The sequence below is a fragment of the Mastigoproctus giganteus genome, chromosome 13 (genome assembly GCF_048544385.1).
Source record: "Mastigoproctus giganteus isolate SK-2022 chromosome 13, ASM4854438v1, whole genome shotgun sequence".
Classification (NCBI taxonomy): domain Eukaryota; kingdom Metazoa; phylum Arthropoda; class Arachnida; order Uropygi; family Thelyphonidae; genus Mastigoproctus; species Mastigoproctus giganteus.
Window position 1 is genome coordinate 98,888,111 of NC_143587.1, and position 25,548 is coordinate 98,913,658.

The 25,548-nt window shown below is 38.0% G+C and overlaps 1 protein-coding gene across 1 annotated transcript in view; it reads left to right on the forward strand.

The window, feature by feature from the left end:
• Nucleotides 1–25,548, forward strand: part of LOC150076295 (fat-like cadherin-related tumor suppressor homolog) — a 780,225-nt gene that overhangs the window by 505,284 nt on the left and 249,393 nt on the right. The window contains exon 19 of the mRNA XM_090387312.1: nt 16,907–17,967. Coding sequence (XP_090243438.1) covers nt 16,907–17,967 — 1,061 coding nt within the window. The remainder of the gene's footprint in view (nt 1–16,906; nt 17,968–25,548) is intronic.

The following is a 25,548-nucleotide window of genomic DNA, read 5'->3' on the forward strand; positions in this document are numbered from 1 at the left end:
ATCAACTCTGTGGTACCACACTCAGTGGTAGCGAATGAAAAGGACCTGGGGGTAATTTTGCAGGCAGAGATGAAGTTTTCTGAACAGTGCAGATGGTCTGCAAGAGTAGCTCATGGTGTCTTGTCAATGATATGCAGGAATTTTTCTAGCAGGGATAAGGAGGTGATTATCCCCTTGTATAAGGCAATGGTCAGGCCTCACCTTGAGTACTGTATACAGGTCTGGAGGCCTCATTTTAAGAAGGATGTAGAGCTGTTGGAAGAGTACAGAGAAGGGCAACGATATTAGTGAGTGGAACAAATTTTGCAAATTACAGTGTCTGGAGACTAGGCACCTGCGAGGTTATCTGATTGAGGTGTGCGAAGCCTTGAATCGTTTGGGCATGTTCAATGTGGATGGGATTTTCCCTCTTGCTCAGAATAAATGCCTGCGAGGGCATAAATTCAAATTGAGGAAAGATGTTGTAGGATAGATGTGTGGAAGTTTGCCTTTAGCCAGCGGGTGTTTGATTGCTGGAACAAACTTCCATCTGTCATTATAGAAGTTGATAGCTTAAATAAATTCAAGGCAGAACTTAACAAACATTTGGAGTGAGTGGATAGGTGAAATAAGGATTTTTTTTTTTTTTTTTTTTTGGCTGATGCTATATAAGCAGCTCTTTCTTGCATCATGTGCCTTTGCTAATGCTAATCGTTGGAATAAACATTTATTTACCATTATGGAAGTAGGTGGCTTAAATAAATTACAAGAAGGAGTGTATAGGTTATACAGTAGAAGAGGCAAGCAAATAAAGTGGACTTTTTTTTTTTTCTTTTTTTTTTTTTTGGCAGATGCTATATAAGCTTGCTTCCTTGCATCATTTTGCCATTTCTTATACTAATAGTTAACAGTTAGCAGTGTTTCTGGATTTTGTGCTGAGTCCTGCTATCTCACCTTAAGTATTTGAGATGTTAATTAGTGAAAGTTACTAATCTCTACATAATATGTATTGGTATACATATTATGTAGAGATTTCAAAGATTCAAGGGTGGGGGGGGTATGTGCGTGCACACACATGCTAACTTTGTGTAAATGCTGCATTAATATCCCCAATACTTCAAGCATTATGACCAAGAATTTTCTATAGCTCTCAGTGCATGTGGCTTTTGCACTAAATTTATTGATATTTAATCACTGTACCATTTGTCATCTCCCATATTGTGGATGTATCTCTTCACTTAGTTGGTCAGGTTTTAATGGGGCCTACTTATCTGTTGATGAAGCCCCAAAAAAGGATGCAACCAGGTATGTCATGGCATAGACTTTAAATAAATATATAGCATTATATTTTTTATAGCAGTGCTTTTTATTTGGTAAAGACATTTCACGAGCTTTTCACAAAGCTCGTGAAATGTCTCTACAGTATGAAATTGATGCATTACATGGCAAATCTGATTTACTCAGACTTTTGTGTAAATTTACTTGAGCAGAATCTTCTCTTACCAATACCTGGTGAGATCTTGCTGAAAATTGTGTTTTTTTTTTTTTTTTTTTTTTTTTAATGAAAACCCCAAACACAAGAGGTATTAGAACTTATAGTACTTAGTACCATACTTGGGTTGGAGGTTGAGAAGACGAAAGAAGATATTTGTTGACATTAGACTTGAACTTCTGTAGACTGCAATTTTCCGGAAATACGTATGAAGGAAGGTTGTTCCAAAAAATGGCAGTTGAATGAATAAACGAGGAAGATGAAAAATTGGTTCTGTGAGTTTGAAGTTGGATAGTAAATGGATGTTGACTGGTGGCGGCACATTTTCGGAAAGTTTTGAAAGAGAGAGAGAGAGAGAGCGGGAATTTTAGAAGCCAATTCAGAAGAAAAGTGCCCATGGAAGTATTTGTAGAAAAGGCATGCAGCAGCAGCAGAAATAGTACATCTAGGAGACAGCGAGTGGAGAGTCTCTGTTAGAGAGGAGTCATTAATTAACCTAACTGCCCTCTTCTGAATGGAATCTAGAAGCCGAGAGAGGTTTATGGTAGGGCGGATTTGCAATTTGTACAGAGTGAACAGCTGTTTGGAAGAAAAGTAACGCCGAGAGCGAAAGAGAAAACCAAGTTTTTTAGATGCAGAGAAAGCAATATTTGTAATGTGCTTGTGCCAGGAGAGATTAGAAGTCAGGGTAATCCCCAAAACAGATATATCATTTTGCCTAGAAATCGGATTGTCACCAAAGATAAGCATAGGAGCAGAAGAATCCTTTTTGCGAGATATAAAACAGGACGTTTTAGAAGGATTGAAATCAACTAAGTTTTCTTTTACCTACTGGAAAATTATCTGGAGATTGGCATTTAAGGAATTGGTAGCAGATATTCGAGAAGTTGAAGCTGATTGAGCAGGGCAAGGTTTCTCAAAATGGAAAGTGGAATGCAATGTGCTATCATCGGCAAAACTAGGGATAGGATTTCCTGCCAATGGAAGGTCATTAATATACAAGAGGAAAAGAGTGGGGGGAAAGTACTAAACCTTGGGGGACACCAGCATTAGTGGAGAAGTTAAAAGACAGGGAGCCATCTATCATCACCCTCAGTGAGCGGTCAGAGAGAAAATTGCATAACCAATTACAAAAAAATAATTAGCAAAAATAATTCTTCCTCTCTTTGCAACTTGACTTTCTCCAGTCCAACTTTCCTAACAGTGAGGTAATTTTCCTTGGTGATTTTAACGTTCACAACTCCAGCTGGCTTCCGTTTTCTAGTCACACCGACCCAGCAGGTCGAGATGCTGAGGCTTTTGCAATTACTAATGACCTAGCACAGATTGTTCATTTACCTACAAGAATACCAGACAATCCTAATCATACAGCCAATACGCTTGATCTTTTTCTCACAAACAACCCTTCTAAGTACAAGGTTGAAGTGAGAGGTCCTTTAGGCACTTCAGATCACAACTTGGTGATTGTCTCTTCTCTAATGGAACCTTTATCTCATGGCTATTCCCAACCTCGTATTGTTTGGCATTACAAGAATGCAAAATGGGATGACCTGCAAGACTTCTTTTCTTCTTTTCCTTGGTCTGATTACTGTTTCAAAACTTCTGATGTCAACGTTTGCTCAGATCGTGTCAGTGAAATTATTCTTGCAGGAATGGAATCCTTTATCCCACACTCCACTTTAAAATCTCGTCCTTTATCTAAACCTTGGTTTTCCAATAAATGTGCTAAGGCTGTCCAAGAGAAAAACGTTGCATATCGTAATAGGCTTGTTTCTAATTCTTCAGTTTCATTTTCTGCCTACACCAAAGCTCGCAACAATTGTACAGCAGTTATTAATCAGTCCAAACTAGAGTTTGAACAGGCTAAGAGTAGAAAACTTGCTTCTTGCCCTAATGGTAGCCGAGCATTCTGGTCTCTTGCCGAAGCTATTGGCCGCAACTTTTGCCCATCTCTGCTCCCACCTCTGTCCAAACCAGATGGTTCTGTTGTCACTTCAGCCAAGGATAAAGCTGACCTGCTAGCATCCCATTTTTCTTCGAGCTCATGTATTAATGATCTTGGTAAAACACCTCCCACCATTCCTAACACGCTCCATTCAATGCCTCCTGTGGTCTTCCGTCAAAAGGATATCAGAAGGATTTTGATGAATCTTGATGCTAAGAAAGCTCCAGGTCCTGATGGTATTTCTCCACTTGTTCTCAAAACCTGTGCTCCTGAACTTACTCCTATTCTTTGCTGCCTTTTTTCATTTTCTTATTCCAAAGGTGTTTTTCCTTCTGCTTGGAAATTTGCTCATATCCAGCCAGTTCCTAAAAAGGGTGACAAATCCCTCCCATCCAATTATCGTCCCATTGCAATTACTTCTACTCTTTCTAAAGTAATGGAGAAATCAATTAACCACCAACTCTTAAATTACCTAGAAACCTTCCGTCTGATCAACGATCGCCAGTATGGATTCCGTCAGTGTCGATCCACTGGTGATATTCTGGCTTATGTTACCCATTTATGGACTAATTCAATGGAAAGGTTTGGTGAAACACAAGTAGTTGCTCTTGACATCTCAAAGGCTTTTGATCGTGTTTGGCATAAAGGTCTTCTAAACAAGCTTCCATCTTATGGTTTGCCAACTGTTTTTAGTAATTGGTTATCCAGTTTTCTCTCTGATCGCTCACTGAGGGTGATGGTAGATGGCTCTCTGTCTTCTAACTTCTCCACTAATGCCGGTGTCCCCCAAGGTTCAGTTCTTTCCCCCACTCTTTTCCTCTTGTATATCAATGACCTTCTTCCATTGACTGGAAATCCTATCCATAGTTTTGCCGATGATAGCACATTGCATTCAACTTTCCATTTTGAGAAACCTTGTCCAGCTCAATCAGCTTCAAGTTCTCGAAAATCTGCTGCCAATTCCTTAAATGCCGATCTTCAGGTAATTCTCCAGTGGGGCAAAGACAACTTAGTTGATTTCAACCCTTCTAAAACTCAATCTTGTCTTATATCTCGCAAAAAGGATTCTTCTGCTCCTATGCTTATCTTTAGTGACACTCCGATTTTTAGGCAAAATGATATATCTCTTTTGGGGATTACCCTGACTTCTAATCTCTCTTGGCACAAGCACATTACAAATATTGCTTCCTGTGCATCTAAAAAACTTGGTTTTCTCTTTCGCTCTCGGCGTTACTTTTCTCCCAAACAGCTGCTCACTCTGTATAAATCGCAAATCCGCCCTGCCATGGAATATTGTTCCCACATCTGGGGTGGTCCCCCCAAAACCTCTCTCAGGCTTCTTGATTCCATTCAGAAGAGGGCAGTTAGGTTAATTAATGATTCATCTCTAACAGAGTCTCTCCACTCGCTTTCTCATAGACGCACTGTTTCTGCTGCATGCCTCTTCTACAGATACTTCCATGGGCACTGTTCTTCTGAATTGGCTTCTATAATTCCCGCTCTCTCTTTCAAAACAGTCCGAACACGTGCCGCCACCAGCCAACATCCATTTACTGTCCAACTTCAAACCCACAGAACCAACTTTTCATCTTACTCATTTATTCATTCATTCAACTGCCGTTTTCTGGAACAACCTTCCTTCATACGTATTTCCTGAAAATTACAATCTACAGAAGTTCAAGTCCAATATCAACAAATATCTTCTTCGTCTTCTCAACCTCCAACCCAAGCACGGTACTAAGTACTATAGGTTATAATACCTCTCGTGTTTGGGGTTCTCATAAAAAAAAAAAAAAAAAAAAAAAAATATAAAACAGGACGTTTTAGAAGGATTGAAATCAACTAAGTTTTCTTTTACCTACTGGAAAATTATCTGGAGATTGGCATTTAAGGAATTGGTAGCAGATATTCGAGAAGTTGAAGCTGATTGAGCAGGGCAAGGTTTCTCAAAATGGAAAGTGGAATGCAATGTGCTATCATCGGCAAAACTAGGGATAGGATTTCCTGCCAATGGAAGGTCATTAATATACAAGAGGAAAAGAGTGGGGGGAAAGTACTAAACCTTGGGGGACACCAGCATTAGTGGAGAAGTTAAAAGACAGGGAGCCATCTATCATCACCCTCAGTGAGCGGTCAGAGAGAAAACTGCATAACCAATTACAAAAAAAATAATTAGCAAACCATAAGATGGAAGCTTGTTTAGAAGACTTTTATGCCAAATATGATCAAAAGCCTTTAAGATGTCAAGAGCAACTGCTTGTAATTCACCGAACCTTTCCATTGAATTTGTCCATAAATGGGTAACATAAAATCAAAAGAAGTGCATCCAGTTGATATAGATGGACAGTACACTATTGAGTCAGTTTGGTGTGACATAAGCACTGCAAAAGTAAAAATAAAAGTAGGAGTATGTTATAGGCCTAATGACTTGAATGAGTGCAATGAAGAATTGTACAGAGAAATAGTGGGCTAGTAAATCAGAATGTCTTATAATGGGGGATTTTAACTTCCCAAATATTAGCATTAGTAGAGGCATATTATGCAAGAAAGCGAGCTTATGCAACATCAGCCAAAAAAAAAAAAAAAAAAAAACACTCCCATTTCACCCCTCCGTTCGTTCCAAATACCTGTCCAGTTCAGCCTTAAATTTATTTAGGCTATCAACTTCCACAACAAGATGGAACTCTGTTCCACCAATCAACTACCTGCTGGCCAAAGGCAAACTTCCTTTTTTGTGGATTTATTGGATGATTGTTTTCTGCAGCAGCATGTTCAAAAGGCAACCAGAGAGTGTAATACTCTTGATCTGGTTATCAGCAGTGATCATTTGTATTAAGAATTTGCATATAAGCCGACCGGGCTAGCCGAGTGGGTAAAGTACTTGCCTGGCAACCCAAAGGTCGCGGGTTCGATTCCCGCCTCGGGCTTGGATCAAAGTACTGCAAAAACCTTGGGAGGTGCAGTATGGCCACAGAAGCCAACAACTACCAAATCAAAAAAAATTTGCCTATAAAGGAACCACTGGGTGGCAGTGATCACAGTGTACTGATATGGGATTTACTTAAAGCTATAATTACCATGAGGGGTAAAGGAAAGGGTTTTTGCTTCCATAAAGGTGACTAAAGTGGTCTCAGAGAGTTCTTAAATTCCGTACAGTGGGACCAACTGATGATGTTACCAATAGCAAATTCTAAGTGGGAAGCATTTAAGGAATTAATTGGGGAAGCTACTCATGGCAGAGAAGAAAAATGCATGGGATGCATATAAATTATCAGGCGACACAGAAGCCTATGGCAGATATAAGTTACTCTGTAATCAAGTCACAAAGGAGGTTAGGCAGGCAAAGGCAGATTACGAGAAATCTTTGGCAAGGGAGGCTAAGAAAAACAAGGTTTTCCTTACTTGTATAAACTCTAAAAGGAAGAGGATGAATCAGATTGGTCCACTTGATATCGATGTTCGGTTTGACTGTTCATGATCCTGCTCAGATAGCAAACAAACTGAATGAGTATTCTGCATCTACTGAGGAGTTATTAAGGATTAAAAATGCCAGAAGGTTATCAAATTGTAGCAGGGTGCGTAATGATTTTGTAATAACTGAGAGCAAAGTGGAGGAGAAATAGTTGAAGTTAAACATAAGAAAGGCACCTGGGGTGGATGGAATCTATCCAGTTATATTAAAGGAGGCAGCAAATGAACTAAGCAAACCCTTAGCCATAATTATGAGAGCATTCTTGCACTCAGGGGACTGAGTCCATTGCATATCTCCAGTCCCCATGGACTGGAGATGTGCAAAGGAACTGGATGCATTAAATAATATTAGCATTAGTAGAGGCACATTATGCAAGAAAGCAAGCTTATGCAGCATCAGCAAAAAAAAAAAAAAAAAAAAACCTCTCCCATTTCTCCCCTCCTTTTGTTCCAAATACCTGTCCAGCCCAGCCTTAAATTTATTTAGGCTATCAACTTTGACAGCAAAGAATGGAAGTCTGTTCCACCAGCCAACTTCCCACTGGCTAAAAGCAAGCTTCTGCAAATCTATCCTACATCTTTCTTTCCTCAATTTGAATTTATGACCTCTCAGGTGATTATTGTGAGCAAAAGGAAGAATCCCATCAACATTGAGCATGCTCAAACCATTCAAGGCTTTATACACCTCAATCAGATCACCTTGCAGGTACCTAGTCTCCATACACTGTAATTTGCAAAACTTAAGCTTTTATTCGTAAGAGCAACCGTTTGTTCCATTCACTAATCTTGTTTCCTCTTCTCTATATTCGTTCCAACATCTCTACATCCTTCTTAAAATGAGACCTCCAGACCTGTATGCAGCACTCAAGGTGTGGCCTAACCATTGCCTTATACAAGGGGATAATCACCTCCTTATCCCTGCTAGAAAAATTCCTGTATATCTTTGAGAGGACACCATGAGCTACTCTTGTTGTCTGTCTGCACTGCTCAGAAAACTTCATCTCTGCCTGCACAATTACCCCAGATCCTTTTCGTTCTGTACCACTGTCAGTGTAGTACCACAGAGTTGATACGTTACTCTGGGGTAACTGCTTCCCATATGGAGTACTTTACATTTGTCAATGTTAAACTTCATTTGCCACCTCTCAGCCCATCTGCTCAACTTTTCTAGATCCTGTTGCAGCAGCGTTCTATCATTAGTGTCCTTAACAACCCTGCCAACCTTCATATTGTCTGCAAACTTGAACATTTAAGCTTGATGAACCATCATCAATATCATTTATAAATACAGAAAACAACAATGGACCCAACACTGAACCCTGAGGGACTCCACTAATAACATTAGTCCATGAAGAGCAGTGACCATTGATTACCACTCTGTCTTCTCCCACTCAACTATTTCTTTATCCATAGCAGCAGTTTGCCTCCAATGCCACACTGCTCCAATTTGTTCAACAGTCTTCCATGTGCAACAGTAGCAAAGGCTTTTCTAAAATTCAAATATATGATATCAAAGTTATTCACTGAATCCATTTCCTTTGTGACCACATCATAGTATCCAATCAAATTGGTCAGGCAAGACTTTCTCTTAACAAAACCATGCTGTGTCCGAGCTATAACTGAAGTCTTGTTTATATGATCCTGCAGTGCTTCTTTTACCAGTGCTTCCATTAATTTTCCTGGAACAGAAGTTAAACTAACAGGTCTATAATTACTTGTGTCGCTCTTTGATCCTCCTTTGTGAATTGGGATCACATTTGCTCATCTCCAGTCCATGGGTACCTCCCCTGAGTCAAAGTAGCTCTCATAATAATGGCTAAGGTTTAATTACTTCCGTTTCTGCCTGCTTTAATATAACTGGATAGATCCCCTCCACCTCGGGTGCCTTTTTTATGTTTATCTTCAAAAATTTCTCTTCCACTTTCCTCTCAGTTATTACAATATCATCTAGCCCACTGCCAGAGTTCAATTCACCTCTGGCATTCCCCTCCCTTAATAACTCGTCGTGTGAATGTAGATGCAAAATACTCATTTAGTTTGTTAGCCACTTGAGCAGGATCATCAACAGTTAAACCATCAATTTTCAGTGGACCAATCTGATTCATCCCTTTCCTTCTAGAGTTTACATAGATAAAGAACATTTTTCTGTTTTTCTTTGCATCCTTTGCAAAAAGATTTCTCATAATTTGCTTTTGCCTACCTAATCTCCTTTGTGACTTGGTTACAGGCCAGCTTATATCTATCATAAGCTTTCATGTCACCCATTAATTTATATCTCTCCCATCATTTTTCTTCTTTGCCATATGTCTCATTAGTTCATCTGACATCCATTATACCTAAACCTTGAACAATATTTCTTAGTTGGTATGTAAAGCCTAGTAGCTTCCAACATTAATTCTTTGAATGCTTCCCATTTTGAATTTGCTGTTGTAACATCAGTTGGTCTCACCGTATAGAATTTAAATAATGTCTCAGACCACTGTAGTCGCCTTTACGAAAGAAAAAACACTTCCCTTTACCCCTGATGGTAGTTACCTTTTTGAGCAAATCCCACTTCAGCACACTATGATCACTGCCACCTAGTGGTTCCTTTATCTGGAAATTCTTGATTCATGAAGAATCACTACTGATAATTAGATCAAGAGTATTACTCCCTCTAGTTGCCTGAATGTCACGGAGGGGAAGATAATGCAAGAGCTTCATGATCAAAAATTCATTGCAGTCAAAAGGATTATGACTAAAAAAGACTATGTACTTACACCTACAAGGAATATTATTCTCACTTTCAATACACTAAATCTACCATCATCGATAAAAGCGAGCTGTCTACTTTGCCTCATTAGGCCCTACATTCCTAACCCATTGAGATGTTTTTAGTGCCAAAAGTATGGCCACTCTCAAATGGCATGCAGAAGAAATCAAGTTTGCCTGAATTAGCATTAGTAGAGGCATATGATGCAAGAAAGCAAGCTTATGCAGCATCAGCCAAAAAAAAAAAAAAAAAAAACCCTACCACTTCACCCTTCCGTTCGTTCGAAATACCTGTCCAGCTGAGCATTAAATTTATTTAGGCTATCAACTTCCACAACAAGGGATGGATGTCTGTTCCACCAACCAACTACCCGCTGGATAAAGGCAAATTTCCGCACATCTATCCTACATCTCTCTTTCCTCAATTTGAATTTATGCTCTCTCAGGTGATTATTCTGAGCAAGAGGCAGTATCCCATCAGCATTGAGCATGCTCAAACCATTCAAGCAATTGGATGGTTTGAGCATACTCTGGGATTATGGGAAACGATTTGGCTGACACCGCAGGCAAATCAGCAATTCCTAGTAATAATCGCTGCCTGTTAGTCCCCTATACAGACTACAGGCAAATAATACACGAGAAAATACACTCCCAATGGCAGGATTCGTGGAATAGACAGACTGCGAATAAATTATATCATATAAAGCCTGTAATTGAACTGTGGCAGTCTAGTCTGCGCAGGAATCGTAAGGAGGAAGTTGTTCTTGCCCGGACCCGCATAGGACATAGTCAATTGACACATTCTTTTTTGCTGAGGGCTGATGACCCTCCTATGTGTGAGTCTTGTGGCACAATTTTATCAATTTGACACATTTTAATTGATTGTCCAGATTTTAGTAATATCCGTTTTACTGCTTTTAATCATCTGACTGAGCCTTATACACTCAGTCAGATTTTATCTGACAATGACCATGTGTGTGCTATTTTTAGCTTTTATAAATCAATAAAGGTTTTTACTTTTATTTAATATTTACTTGTTATTGTTATTTCTTTATTGATTTATCTTTTTGCATTTTATACCTTTGTTATTTTATATTTTGACATGGTGACCTAAGGAATTAGGTCAGTGAAACAAAAATTTTTATATATCACCTGGTTGTGGCGCATTATAGCCTTAGTCGCTAATGCGCCAATAAAACCCAACAACAAACAAACAAACTTTGAGCATGCTCAAACCATCCAATTGTGGGTCCTCTGATTACACTCAAAGTGATTGCCTGTCAAAAGAAATGACTTGCCCCAACTGTAAAAGCAACCGTCCTGCTTATTCAAGGACATGCGACAAATGGAAAACTGAAAAGAAAATTGTCAAATATAAGATTGAAAATAAAGTAAGTTTTCAAGAAGCAAAGAAAGTAATTGCTCCAAGTATGACTAGGCATACATATGCCAGTATTGTGCAAAAATATCAGTTAGTAGCCACCCAAACTGATGTTACAGTTCCTTCAAACACTTCAATCTCTGACTGGGCTCGGACTGTTCTCTCACAGCAACAGTCCAAAATCCCTAAGCAGTTGAACCAGTCAATATAATACTGCACTTACAGTACCAGCTACATGTCCTTGCAAATGCCTTCGGAAAAACCTTTGCCCAAGTTTCACCGGCATCAACTTATTCTCCGGATTTTCAGAAAATAAAGACCAAGACTGAACAACGAGCCATCAACTTTCGAACCTTAGTTTTCCTTCCGCATAAACCAGCCTCTTCAATATCATGAACTTCTACATGCCATTAAAACAGCACACAAAAGTGCTGCTGGGCCGGATGGAATATCATATATCATGTTACAAAACCTAGGTGACAAAAATTTACAAACACTGCTGGTCTACTATAACCAAATATTTATGGAAAACTTTTATCTGAGCTCTTGGCATCATGGCACAGTTCTTGCCTTTTTAAAACCTGGAAAAGACCCTACCAGTCCATAAAATTAGCGACCAATTTCCCACTCCAGTTGCCTCGGTAAATTACTTGAAAAAATTATCCATAGTCAACTTGTTTGGATCATTGAAACACAACACCTAATGAGTAATAATCAACATAGCTTTCATAAGAACATTTCCTCCTTTGATCTCATGATCAACGCCGAGTCTGCAATTTGCAATGTCTTCGTAAAGAATGAACATCTTGTTATGGTTTCCATAGACATAGTGAAGGCATTTGACACTACCTGGCACCATGGCATTCTCAATGACCTCCATGCTCTTGGTCTACGAGGCAACCTATATTCATCAGAAACTTTCTCCAGAATCGTTCATTTCAAGTTTGATACCACAATTCGCTATCTATGATATTTTTACAGGAATTAAAGGTTCTGTACTGAGTGCAGCCCTCTTTGCCCTTATTGATTCCATCACAAAAGAACTTACAAATACAGTTCATACCTATCTTTATGCAGATGATCTCTCCATTTCTTGCTCAGAATATGAGATCCATTGAAGCAATTGCAGATATCCTTGAATAAAGTCCAAAGTTGGGCAGGACTCAATGGCTATCGTCTATCTCAGCAGAAAACTGTTGCAATCCACTTTTGTAATCAATAGAAAATGCATGAAGATCCTGAACTTCAGACGTCAAACTTTACCATTCCAGTGACTAATAATATCAGATTCTTGGGATTAATCCTTGACAGAAAATTAAATTTCTTTGAGTACATTAAATCTGTGTGTATTTCCTGTCTCAAAAAACTGAACATACTCAGAACCATATCTGCCTTGTCTTACGGAGCAGACCATACATCTTTGCTACTCTTATATAGAGCATTGATCAGAGGATCAGATCCTGTTTGGATTATGGTGCTCCAATCTACGATTCTGCCCGAAAGAGTACACTACGATGGCTGGATCGTATACAGCATAGTGCATTGTGGATTTCCCTTGGTGCTTTCAGGACATCTCCTACCCATAGTTTCTATATTGAAGCTCATGAGCCTCCTCTTAGCCTCCGCAGGAAAACACTACTTCTTAAGTATGCAGCCCGAATACAAAGTTGCTGTCAGCATCCTATTGAGCCATACCTCTTTAATCCACCACTGCAAAACCTCTATAGAAATAAATCCGGTAAAATAAGACTGGCAGGCTTACACCTAATCGAATTAACACAGAATTGGAATGTTCCTAATGTCAACAGGCTACAATTCTGTGTTAATTCAATTAGGTGTAAGCCTGCCAGTCTTATTTTACTGGGTTTAATGAAATGCTCTCATCCACCTTGGACATCTCCTCCTCAATTTACTTGCGTTACTTATCTTCAGAAATGGGGAAAGAATCACCTACCGTCACTCAACATGAAACAACTCCATGAAAACCATATTCAGAAATATGCTAATTTAATGCCGATATATACTGATGGTTCCAAATCACATTCAGCCGTTGGAGCAGCAGCAGTTTTCCCACTACAATCATTTCTGCTGCCCTTCCTCCTGAGTATAGCAGCTTCTCTGCAGAGCTTCACGCAATAAAATTAGCCTTAGAAAACCTGAATCTGTAGCCATCTTTAAAATACATAGTATACACAGACTCTCTGAGCTCAATTACAGCAATACAAAACTTTTCTTACAAGGTTCATCCTATGTTAAACCAAATCAGAAGACTCTTATTAAAAATTGAGGAACGTCATCAATCATGACCTTTTGCTGGATCCTAGCCGATTCAGGGGGATAAAGGGGAATGAACTTGCTGACAAAACTGCCAAAAACCCGTCAACTTATGATTTAACCTTTGCGCTCCTATTCCAATCTCTGATTATAATCATGTCTTGCACAGTGGAAAGAGCTATGGCACACCCAAACCAATAATAAACTTTATCAGATGAAACAGGATCCACAGCTTTGCCGCTCTAGCACCAAAACTGTACGAAGAGAAGTAGTAGTGCTTACATGAGCACGGATAGGACATACATACCTGACTCACCTTCATCTACTTATAGGAGAGGAACCTCCTCAATGTCCACACTGTTCCTCACATTTAACAGTGAAACACATTCTCATTGACTGCCCTCACTATCATCAGGACAGAACATCCATCCTCCTTTTCCTAACAAATCTTCAAGAACCAAAGGCATTAAAACATTATTGGTGACGATGCAAACATCTGTGAATTTTTCTCTTTTTTGAAAAAAATTGCAATCTATCATAAATTTTAAAAGATCTCTATAATAAAAAAAATCCTATGAATAGGTGCACTATAGCCTCAGCAGCTCGTGCGCCTGCCATTAAACCCCCATAACACACACAATCATGACCACTTATTCAGACCTTTGACCACAGATTTCTGCTGCTGAGTTCTAGTTAATTTGACTGATACCATTCCTTAAAAACTCTTATTACTGTACTGTCCTCTCTGAAACACCAGCAAATTCTGCTGCTTGTTTAACAAGGATGTCCGTTACACCTGTCAAATTCTGTCACTTTTTTTTCGCTACTGACTAAAATCCTTGTTCTTCAATCACAGTTGATATTTCTGTAAATAAATAGTGAAAATAGGTTAACATTATAATCAAATTTCAGTGCTGTAAGCAAACAAGCATAGAAGATGTGTTCACTCTGTTATATTTTTCCAAAATACTACAAGTGATTAATTTTTTGTTTAGTGTATATACTTAATGTATTTTAAAATGAAAACAACATTGAATTAATGAATGAAATTATATACAGTAAAATCCTATTACAATGAGTACCATTTCATTTAAATTCATTATAATGGAATTATTTACAGGTCCTGGATGATTTCCCTTTGGCAGTACTTTGTAAGTCTTGTTTGAACAAAATAGTTCCAATGAAAAATTTTTACATAGATTTTAAGAATCCACTTCTGCATAAAATGTATTAGTTTACAATAAAAGAAAAGCTGTATGTGAAAATTATGAATTATTAGTGCAAAAATATACAGGGTCAATTTACATTCCATATTCTAAATATGCTAAGTAAGGGATAAAGAAATGCATAAACCTTTGCTTCAAGAAAAAAAAAATGAAAGTTTTGAAAGTTGTTAGAAAAGTATTCAGTATCATGTTCTGTTTGTTAATCATACCAAAATAACTATAGTTATTAGGTGTAATGGTATTATATCTGTAATTTTTGCATATTTTTCAGTTTGCTTGTGTTACAGGATGAAAATATATTTCTGGTATAGACTAATGTATTTCTCACCCTAGACTGACTATCTTGACTATACTGTGAAAACAGCTCATAAAAGTTCATTCTCTGTCTCGAGAGGATTCAAACCCAGACTTTTTCAACATGTCATGGAAGGAAGCAGCAGTTAGCACACAGTGCTACATATGTGGATAATTCAGTAACACACCCTCTATATTTTCCACATTATTAAATTATCATGCTCAAATCCACTTCAAAGGAAATTAAAAGATAAAAATAAAAAGCACAAGTGAACAAAAACAAAATAAGCAAAACAAAAATTAAAAGCAAAGTAAACAGTTCACTTGTTTGGAAAAAATTAGCAGTCTTACTCCATGACATAATAAGAGGAGCAGTACGAAAGTAATGCCTCCTATTTTTTTCCTCAGAAAATTTAACTCCTACAACTATGCCTTTTACATCAATCAATCCTCAATCATTGCACTATTATTTTCCCACCATCCTTTTGTTATTTTTCCACTACCACCAACTGTATTCCAATCCTATAAAAGTCCTTACTCTTGCTCTGGAGGGTTTCCATTGAAGAGACAGTCCATCGAAGAGACAGATGATCGACTGTCTCTTCATTTCAGGGTCATAATGTTGGACTCAAGTTTTGTCACCTGTGACTATGCGTGAAAAAAAACCCTCTCATTCACTCTCATAGTGCTGGAAAAGTTCCGTACAGATGACTGACCTTCCAGGCTTGTTTGTGCTCATGTGTCAGCATTTTCAGGACCTACCAGACACAAACCTTTTTGTAGCCAAGTTCCTTTATGATGATTATCACAGCAGGTTTCCCTATACCTACAGCATCGCACAATTTGTGCATTGTTATGCAGCGGGTCTCTTTGATCAGCATGTCGATTTGGTTCTTGTTGAATGTGGTCATGGACATTGTTGGCTAGCCTCTTCAGGGCTTGTCAACAATGTCACTTTCCCCACCCTTAAAGTGTCTTACTCGATATTGTAAATGTGAGTACATTATGTCTAAATGTACTCACATCTACAATATTGTCACCATAAACATTTTTGAGGCGCGTATGGATTTCGATAGGCGTCACTTCACCCTTGGGAAGATATTCAATCACCACTCTTTGCTTGATATATATATATCTATAACATCCATCATTTTGAACTATCCGTGTGCTACGTTCATGAGACCGATCTTAGCACCACTCAGTATTGTGAAACTAGAGACCTCTAGTGACCACTCAGCAACATGTGAAATGATCTACGGCACCACATTTGAAAGCTAAAAAGATGTTACTTTCATACTGGTCCTTGTAATTACTTAAAAATTAATAGTGTATTTTAAGAAGATTAAAATTAACCTTATTTCTGTATGTGTGGGTTATTAGTATGTGACTATCATTTGTACACATGTTTACTTTTATGGTTTTCCATTATTTATTACTAATGTTACAGTATTCAGAAGTGATGCAGATTAAAATATAAAGTCATAGTACAATGATTAAACCACCAACATTTTAATTCAGCTATACATAAACCCAGTAACCTTACCAGAAAGGTTACTGGGTTATTAGAAAGGCCAGGATATGTAATAATGGAAATTTGCTCATAGTTTCTTATAATAATCATGCTTATCATAATTCTGATTAGAAAATTATTACTTAAAAAATGTCCTGTTAATTTTCTTAAATACCACTTAATGTAATGCAAAAAATCAATGCCTAGAGAGGGTCTTCTTTCCTCATCGTTGGAAGCAAAGTTTGGTATGTGAGTATTCAGTGGTTGGAAAGAGGTATTGATTGCTAATGTAGCAAAATTACTACTTGAGTATGTTAGAAAAGTGCAACAGAACAAATTTGATTTGTGCTTTGAATTTTGAAATTTGAAAATGTTTTTTGAACAGATAATCATTCTTTTACGATAAATATGAACAACATTTTATTAGCAGTAATTTCAATAAAAAAAAATTTTTGCTCCCTCTAACTTCATTGAAATGGTATTTTACTGTATATGTATGTCAATACTAGATATGTTATACAGGATATGTATATATCTTTATGCTTTAACTAGTTATTATATTTCTCCTTTTTTTTTTTCTTAGCAAACTATGTCTACCAGTTTTTTGTAAAGGCTCAAGACAGAGGAAGTCCCCCACAAGAGATGGTAGTTCCTGTCAGTATTGTGATTGTAGATCCACGAGAAGCAGTTCCCCAGTTTGAACATTTAAAATATGAATTTTTTTTATCAGAAAAGGCACCATTAGAGACTGTTGTTTCTACATTAAACATCAGTTATGATGGTTCAGTAAGATATTCTCTTTCTCCTGCTCAAGAAGGCTCTGATGCAGAACTGTATTTATCTAAGTTTAGCATTGATGAAGAAGGAAGAGTATTATTAACATCAGCATTAGATCGTGAGCTACAGTCCAAATATTTTCTTAATATCAGAGCAGAAACTTTAGATTCTCCAACTAGAGTCACATGTGCTGATGTCATCATTCATATTATGGATGAAAATGATAATCACCCTCGATTCATCTCAGATCCATATATAATCAGTGTTGCAGAAAATATTGAAGAAGGAGCTGCTATACTCAAAGTAGTTGCTTCTGATCCTGATGTAGGAAAAAGTGGAGAAGTGAGCTATAATTTTGGCCTGGACGTTGGAGAAGTTGCGAACATATTTCATTTAGATAGCAAATCTGGCTGGTTATCAACAATGGTTAGTCTAGATCGTGAAGTTACACCAGTATATAACTTTACTATAATTGCACAAGATAGCGGGTCACCTCCACTATCATCATCCTGTGTGGTTATTATTCATGTTCAAGATTACAATGATAATCCTCCTCGGTTTCCTTTCCAACAGTATAATCTAGTTATCGATGAAGATGCCCCAATTGGAGGAGCTGTGGTTATTTTATCAACCGTTGATGAGGATGAAATTTCAAGTGATGTAGAATTTTATATTACAGGTGGTAATCCATTCAACCAGTTCCAGATCCATCATTCAGGAGAAATAACAGTAAATAAACCACTTGACAGAGAGGAACATGCAACCTATCTACTAGAAGTAACAGCTACAGATGGGATATTTGTATCCAAGACATGGGTATCTATAGATGTTCTGGATGTAAATGATAATCCACCTGTGTGTCTGAAAGTAAGCTTTTCATTCTTTTTTTAACTCTGCACTTAATTTTCTCAAATGGAAAAGTTCAATGATGCCTTAATAATTGATAATGTCTTAATATTATATTAATAACTGAAAAGAAAGCTCCCTTTTTAGTTGTTAACTAGCATCTTAGGTTTATTAGGCACAACTATTGAATATTTAATAATATTAATTTCGAAACTTAAAAGTTTAGAAATTAATGTTATGCAGAGAAAAAAAAATGCATGGGATGCACAAGGCAACGCAGAAGCCTATGGTAGATATAAACTAGTTTGTAATCAAGTTGCGAAGGAGGTTAAGAAAGCAAAGAGAGATTATGAGAAATCTTTAGCAAAGGATGCAGAGAAAAACAGCAAAGACTTCTTTACTTGTGTAAACTCTAGAATGAAGGGGATGAATCAGATTATTCCACTTGATATTGATGGTTTGACTGTTGATTATCCTACTTAGGCAGCTGACAAACGGAATGAGAATTTTGCATCTACATTCAGACATAAGGAATTCTTAAGGGAAGTACCTGCCAGAAGTTTATTAAACTGTAACAGGGAACTAAATGATTTCGTAATAACTGAGATCAAAGTGGAAGAGAAATTGTTGAAATTAAACATAAGAAAGGCACCCAGGGTGGTTGGGATCTATCCAATTATATTAAGGAAGGCAGCAAAGGAAGTAAACAAACCCCCTTAGCCATAATTATGAGAGCATCCTTGTATTCAGGGCAGACTGGAGATGTGTGAATGTATCCCCAATTCACAAAGGGGATCAAAGGGTGATATCGGTTATTATAGAAAATAATGGGAGTCACTGGTTAAAGAAGTAATGCAGGATCATCTAGACAAGACTGCAATTATAGACATAGCTTCAGACACAGCATGTGTTTGTTAAGGGGAAATCTTGACTGACCAATTTGATTGGTACTACGATGTGGTCACAAAGGAACTGAATGCAAAGAACAATTTTGATATCATATACTTGGATTTCACAAAAGCTTTTGACACTGTTGCACATAAAAGGCCACTGTACAAATCGGAGCAATATGCCGTTAAGATCAAGTTGCTACAATGGATAAAAGGATGGTTGAGTGGGCAGAGACAGAAAGTGGTAATCAACGGACACTGCTCTTTGTGGACTAATGTTATTAGTGGATTCCCCCAGGGTTTGGTGTTGGTACCATTGTGGTTTTCTGTATTTATCAGTGATATTAATGAAGGTGTATTAGGCTTAATGTCGAAGTTTTCAGATGATCAGATTGGTAGAGTTGTTAATGACAGTAGGGTACTGCAACAGGATCTATAAAAGTTATGCAGATGGGCGGAGAAGTGGCAACTGAAGTTTAACATTGATAAATGTAAAGTACTGCATTTTTTTTTTTTTTTTTTTTTTTTTTTTTTTGTTAGTTGTTGGTGCATCGGTTTCTGTGGCCATAATGCACCTACCAAGGTTTTTGCATTTTCTACTCTGATCCAAGCCCTAGGCAGGTTTCGAACCCGCAACCTTTGGGTTGCCAGGCATGCACTTTACCCACTGGGTACCCCGATCGGCAAAGTACTGCATACTGGTAACAGTAACCTCAGAGTAATGTACCAATTGTGTGCTGCTACACCCAGGGTACTGTAAAATGACAAACCTGGATGTAGTAGTAGTAGAGGCATGTGATGAAAGAAAGCAAGTGTATGAGCTTATGCAGCATCAGCCAAAAAAAAAAAAAAAAATCACACCATTCCCTCCAAATGCCTGTCCAGTTCCTCCTTAAATTTATTTCACCTATCAACTTCCACAACAACAGATGGAAGTTTGTTCCAGCAATTATCCACCCGCTGGCTAAAGACAAATTTCCGCACATCTATTCTACATCTGTCTTTTCTTAATTTGAATTTATGCCCCCCTTAGGATCGTAATCTGAAAAAGTGGAAGGATCCCATCAGAATTCAGTGTGCTCAACCCATTCAAGGCCTTATACACCTCAATCAGATCACCACACATGTGCCTAGTCTCCAGCCACTGCAATTTGCAGCACTTAAGCCTTTCTCTTGGTAAAAGGATCCCTTCATTCCCCTCACCAATCTTGTTGCCCTTCTCTGCTCAAGCAACACGCTCAAGCAAATCTACATCCTTCCTAAAATGAGGCCTCCAGACCTGTACACAGTACTCAAGGCCTGGCCTGAACATTGCCTTATACAGAGGGACAATCATCTCCTTTTCCCTGCTAGCAAAATTCCTATATATCATTGAAAAAAATCCCATGACCTGCCCTGGCAGCCTGTCTGCATTGCTCACAAAACTTCATATCTGACTGCACAATTACTCCCAAGTCTTTTTCATTTTCTACCACCTTAAGTGTAGTACCACACAGTTGGAACGTTTCTCTGGGGTTACTTCTACCCATATGCAGTACTTTGCATTTGTCAAGGTTAAACTTCAGTTGCCACTTCTTAGCCCATCTGCACAAATTATCTAGATCCTATTGCAGTAGCACGCTGTCATTACTGTCCTTAACAACCCTGCCAACCTTTGTATCATCTGCAAACTTCGACACTAAGCCTGATACACCTTCATTAATATCATTGATAAATGTACAAAACAACAGAGGACCCAACACCGAACCCTGTATGATTCCACTAATAACATTAGTCAATGAAGAGCAGCACCCATTGATTACCACCCTCTGTCTTCTCCCACTCAACCATCCTTTTATCCATTGTAGCAACTTACCCTTAATACCATTCTGCTCCAATTTGTACAATAGTCTTCCATGCGCAACAGTGTCAAAAGCTTTCCTGAAATCCAAATATATCATATCAAAATTATTTTTGCATCCAGTTCCTTTGTACCAAAGGTCGCGGGTTCGATTCCCGCCTCGGGCTTGGATCAAAGTACTGCAAAAACCTTGGGAGGTGCAATATGGCCACAGAAGCCGATGCGCCAACAACTACCAAATCAAAAAAAAAAAAAAAAAAAAAGTTCCTTTGTAACTACATCATAATATTCTATCAAATTTGTGAGACAAGACTTTCCCTTAACAGACCAATGCTGTGTCTGAATTATTGCTGCCGTCTTGTCTAGATGCAATGCATCTTTAACCAGTGACTCCATTATTTTACCCGGAACAGAAGTTAAACTAACTGGTCTGTAATTACTCATGTCACCTTTGATCCCCCCTTTGTGAATTGGGGATACATTTGCATATCTCCAGTCCGTGGGAACCTCCCCTGAGTCCAAGGATGCTCTCATAATTATGGCTAAGGGTTTGCTTAGTTGCTTTGCCGCCTCCTTTAATATAACTGGATAGATCCGATCCACCCCAGTGCCTTTCTTTTGTTTAACTTCAACAATTTCTCCTCCACTTTGCTCTCAGTTATTACAAAATAACTTGATAATCTTCTGCCATATTCAAACATTAATACCTCCTCATGTGTGAATGTAGATGCAAAATACTCATTCAGTTTGTTTGCTATCTGAGTGGGATCATCAAGAGTCGAACCATCGATATCAAGTGGGCAATCAGATTCATCCCCCTCCTTGTAGAGTTTATATAAGTAAAGAAATCCTTGCTGTTTCTCTTAGCATCTTTTGCCAAAGATTTCTTGTAATCTGCCTTCGCCTGCCTAACCTCTTTTGTGACCTGATTACAGACTAGCTTATATCTGACACAGGCTTCTGAGTCGCTTGATAATTTATATGCATCCCATGCATTTTTCTTCTCTGTCACGAGTCTCATTAGTTCATTTGATAACCATTTAGGCCTAAACCTTGAACAATATTTCTTAATAGGTATGAAACTTTTAATAACATCCACGATTAATTCCTTGAATTGCATTTAGAATTTACTGTTGGTAACATCGTCAGTTGATCCCACTGTACAGAATTTAAAAACTGTCTGAGACCACTGTACTCACTTTTATGGAAGCAAAAGCCCTTTCCTTTACCCCTGATAGTAATTATATCTTTAAATAAATCCCACATCAGCACACTGTGATCACTGCCACCTAGTGGTTCCTTTATCTGCAAATTCTTAATACACGAATGATCACTGCTGATAACCAGATCAAGAGTATTACCCTCTCTGTTTGCCTCTCGAACATGCTGCTGCTGCAGAAAACAATCATCCAATAAATCCATAAAAGTTTTACTAGTGTGTGAATGACCAACCCACAAGTTCCAGTCAATATCTGGGAAGTTGAAATCCCCCATTATAAGACATTCTGATTTACTAGCCCACTCTATTTCTCTGTACAATTGTTCATTGTACTCATTCGAGTCATTAGGCCTATAACACATTCTTACTCTTATTTTTACTTTCACAGTGCTTACGCTACACCAGACTGACTCAACAGTGCACTGTTCATCTATATCAACTGGATGCACTTCTTTTGATTTTGTTTTTCTTAATTAACAGCATAACAACACCTCCCTTCCTATCATGTCTATCCTTTCTGTACACATTATACTCTCCAAATTCCAGTTCTGCATTCCTTATATCTGTGTGACACCATGGCTCTGCTATCCCAACAATATCCGCCTTTGATGTCTTGACCAACACTTCAAATTCATCAAATTTATTTACTATACTTCTAGCATTGGTACAGATGCAAGTATACATGTACCTATCCTTATTATTAGTTACCCTAACACATTCCATATACCCACCTGTTTAAGAATGACTGCCATCAGTCCCAGAAACCCCAAGCACCCCTCGCTCCAGGTCGCTACTTATTCTAATAGAAGTTGTGCAAGAATCACCTTCACCTCTGCCTGCGGTTACGTTTAACCTTTTAGTTTGTGAATCCCCCCCAAGCTAGCAGTTTTCCGACCCACCTGACACTGCCTTGATAGCATCAGCAAATATTCTTGCACCCTTTCTATTTAAGTATATCCCATCCCAGTTGAAGCAGTCTCTCTTGTTGACAAGCACAGACCACACTGAAAAAAATTCTACCCCTTGAGCCTTGCACATTCCCTCCAGGGCTGAATTGATTGACAAGGCTCTCATCATGTACTCCCTCTTATCGTGTCTGGGCAGAATTGCAGACACTTTCAAATTTAACCCTGACTCACAACTTTTTTGCAACATTGACCTGTACTTGTTAAATAAATCTGCAGATCTCCTACTCTTAATGTCATTGGTGCCAACATGTACAACAGTATCACCTTTTGTGCCCTTAAATGATGATATATGCTTTACAACATCATCATCAGCTTTTGCCCCTGGCAGACATACCCTGGTCCTGTTCCATCTATCCTTTTTACACAATATATTTCCCATCTCCCTGACAATAGAGTCACCAACAATAACTAGTTCCTTTGGGACCAGCACATTCTGCTTTGGAGATTGCCACTGTGTTGCCTGATGCCCAGGAGTGATCTCTGGCATTCAGTTGGGCAGCTGAAAGCTTGGCGAGCTCCTCGTATTAATTTCTTCGAGGGCATCTACCCTACACCTCAAACTCTCATAGACGCCCAGTAGAACCCTGATTTGATGCCTAATTTCTAGACATTCTCTGCACCTGGCACACACAAAGACATACTCCTTGGCTAGATCATGTTCTGTTCCAGAGAGTTCAGCAAACATTTCACAAGTTGCACATTTTTTTTTTTAGGCTGTGATGCATTTAAGAATCACCCCCCGCCCTCAGTTCTCCCCTGAGTCACAGCACTCCTGCAACTTTGTGCCCCTTGATTTGCTGCTCTAGTCTGGGGCATGATATTTTAAATTAATAAAGTCAATAAATTTAATTAATTGTCAATACTACGCTATCTAATAGAATCCTAAAGGCAGTGATGCGTATTACACTGTATAATTATACGTTAGAGCTACCTAGTTACCACAATTAAAAATTTTAATTCCCTACTACTCTATACAAAAACAATGGCTGCAAGATTCGAACGAAATAACGGCTTTACGTATATTAAGTGGTAATGTACAAAAACTCTTTATCTAAATTAAAAATAAAAATAACCAGCATAACTATAACTATAAGACTACGTATAAAGTATAATATAAAATAACAATTAGGTAAATAAAAAGGCAAACACTTATCACTTGTAATCAGATATGAAGTTCTCTGAGCAATGCAGATAGGCTGCCAGGGCAGCTCATGGAGTTTTGTCAATGGTATATATGTTGTAATTTTTCTAGCAAGGTTAAGGGAGGTGATTATCCCATTGTGTATAAGGTAGTGGTCAGGCCACATCTTGAGTAATGCATACAGGTCTGGAGTCCTCAGTTTGGGAAGGATGTAGAGCTGCTTGAATGAATACAGAGAAGGCAGAACTATTGGTGAAGAGAACAAAGGCATGCTTCCACTAAGGAGGGCCTCAGGAATCTAGGTGCCTGTGAGGTGAACTGATTGAAATGTTTAAAGCTTTGGATAGCTTGGGCATGCTCAATGTGGATGGAATTCTTTCTCAGATTACGAGGGGACTTGAGAAGGCATAAATAAATTCAAATTGAAGTAAGACAGTTGCAGAATAGATATGCAGAAATTTAGCTTTAGCCAGTGAGTGGTTGATTGTTGGAACAAACTTCCATCTCTCATTCTTGTGGAAGTTGATAGCTTAAATAAATTCAAGAAAGAACTAGACATACTTTTGAAGGGAATGGATAGGTGAAATAGGAGATTTTTTGTCTGATGTTGTATAAGCGTTATTTCTTGCATCATATGCCACTATTAATACTAATAATTATATGTTTAAATAAAATTTTAATTTAAAATTAGTAGAATTATTGAAATGTGTAATACAGTTGATTCCGGTTATTTGGGACATATTGGGACTAGTGCATTTTGGCTGCCCCAATTATCCGAAGTTCCACATAAATAGTTAAAAATACAATGGACCTCCGCTTTACAATTGGTTCACTGTACAATCAAATCACATTACGATGGACTCACCATAGTAAAGTACCGTTCACTATACGATGTGTAGTAAGCGCCGGTCATTGTGATCACATTTGTGAATTGAATTTTAATTCTATTAAACAGAGATTCTAATTAGTGAAAATAGGAGGAATATTATCCACAGGCTATAAAAGTAAAGATATATTAAGCATAAATTTAACCTTTATTACCTTACCAATTAAAATATTAACTGACACGTGAAAATCGGAAGAATATACGTGATAATCAGAATAATTAACACGTACTGTAATATGTACATGCTAACTAGTTGACATTTCTGTTCATTGACATTTGTAGGTGGGGGTTAAAATGTAAAACAGTAAAAAGATGAGCAATCAATAACAAAGAACACAGCACAAATTGCAAGTAACACGATATGCACAAGTGAGAACAGAATAACAAGCAAGTTACGAAGCTTTAAAAATAGGAATGAAGAGAAGATTCTGAAAATTAATTTCTTTTATATGATTCAAGCTGTCGGTATTATTGCAAATTCAATAAGATCGAGTTTACTATCCGTTTATGATAGATTGCACTAACAGAAAAGCCCAATAAACAGGTGACTGCTAATTGTTTTATGGTTGTGACCTCCAGAAATCCGACCGTACCACGTGGTTCGGTCAGAGACAATCGTAGGGTAATCTCCAGTGCTGTGATCTCCTGCCCCAATTAA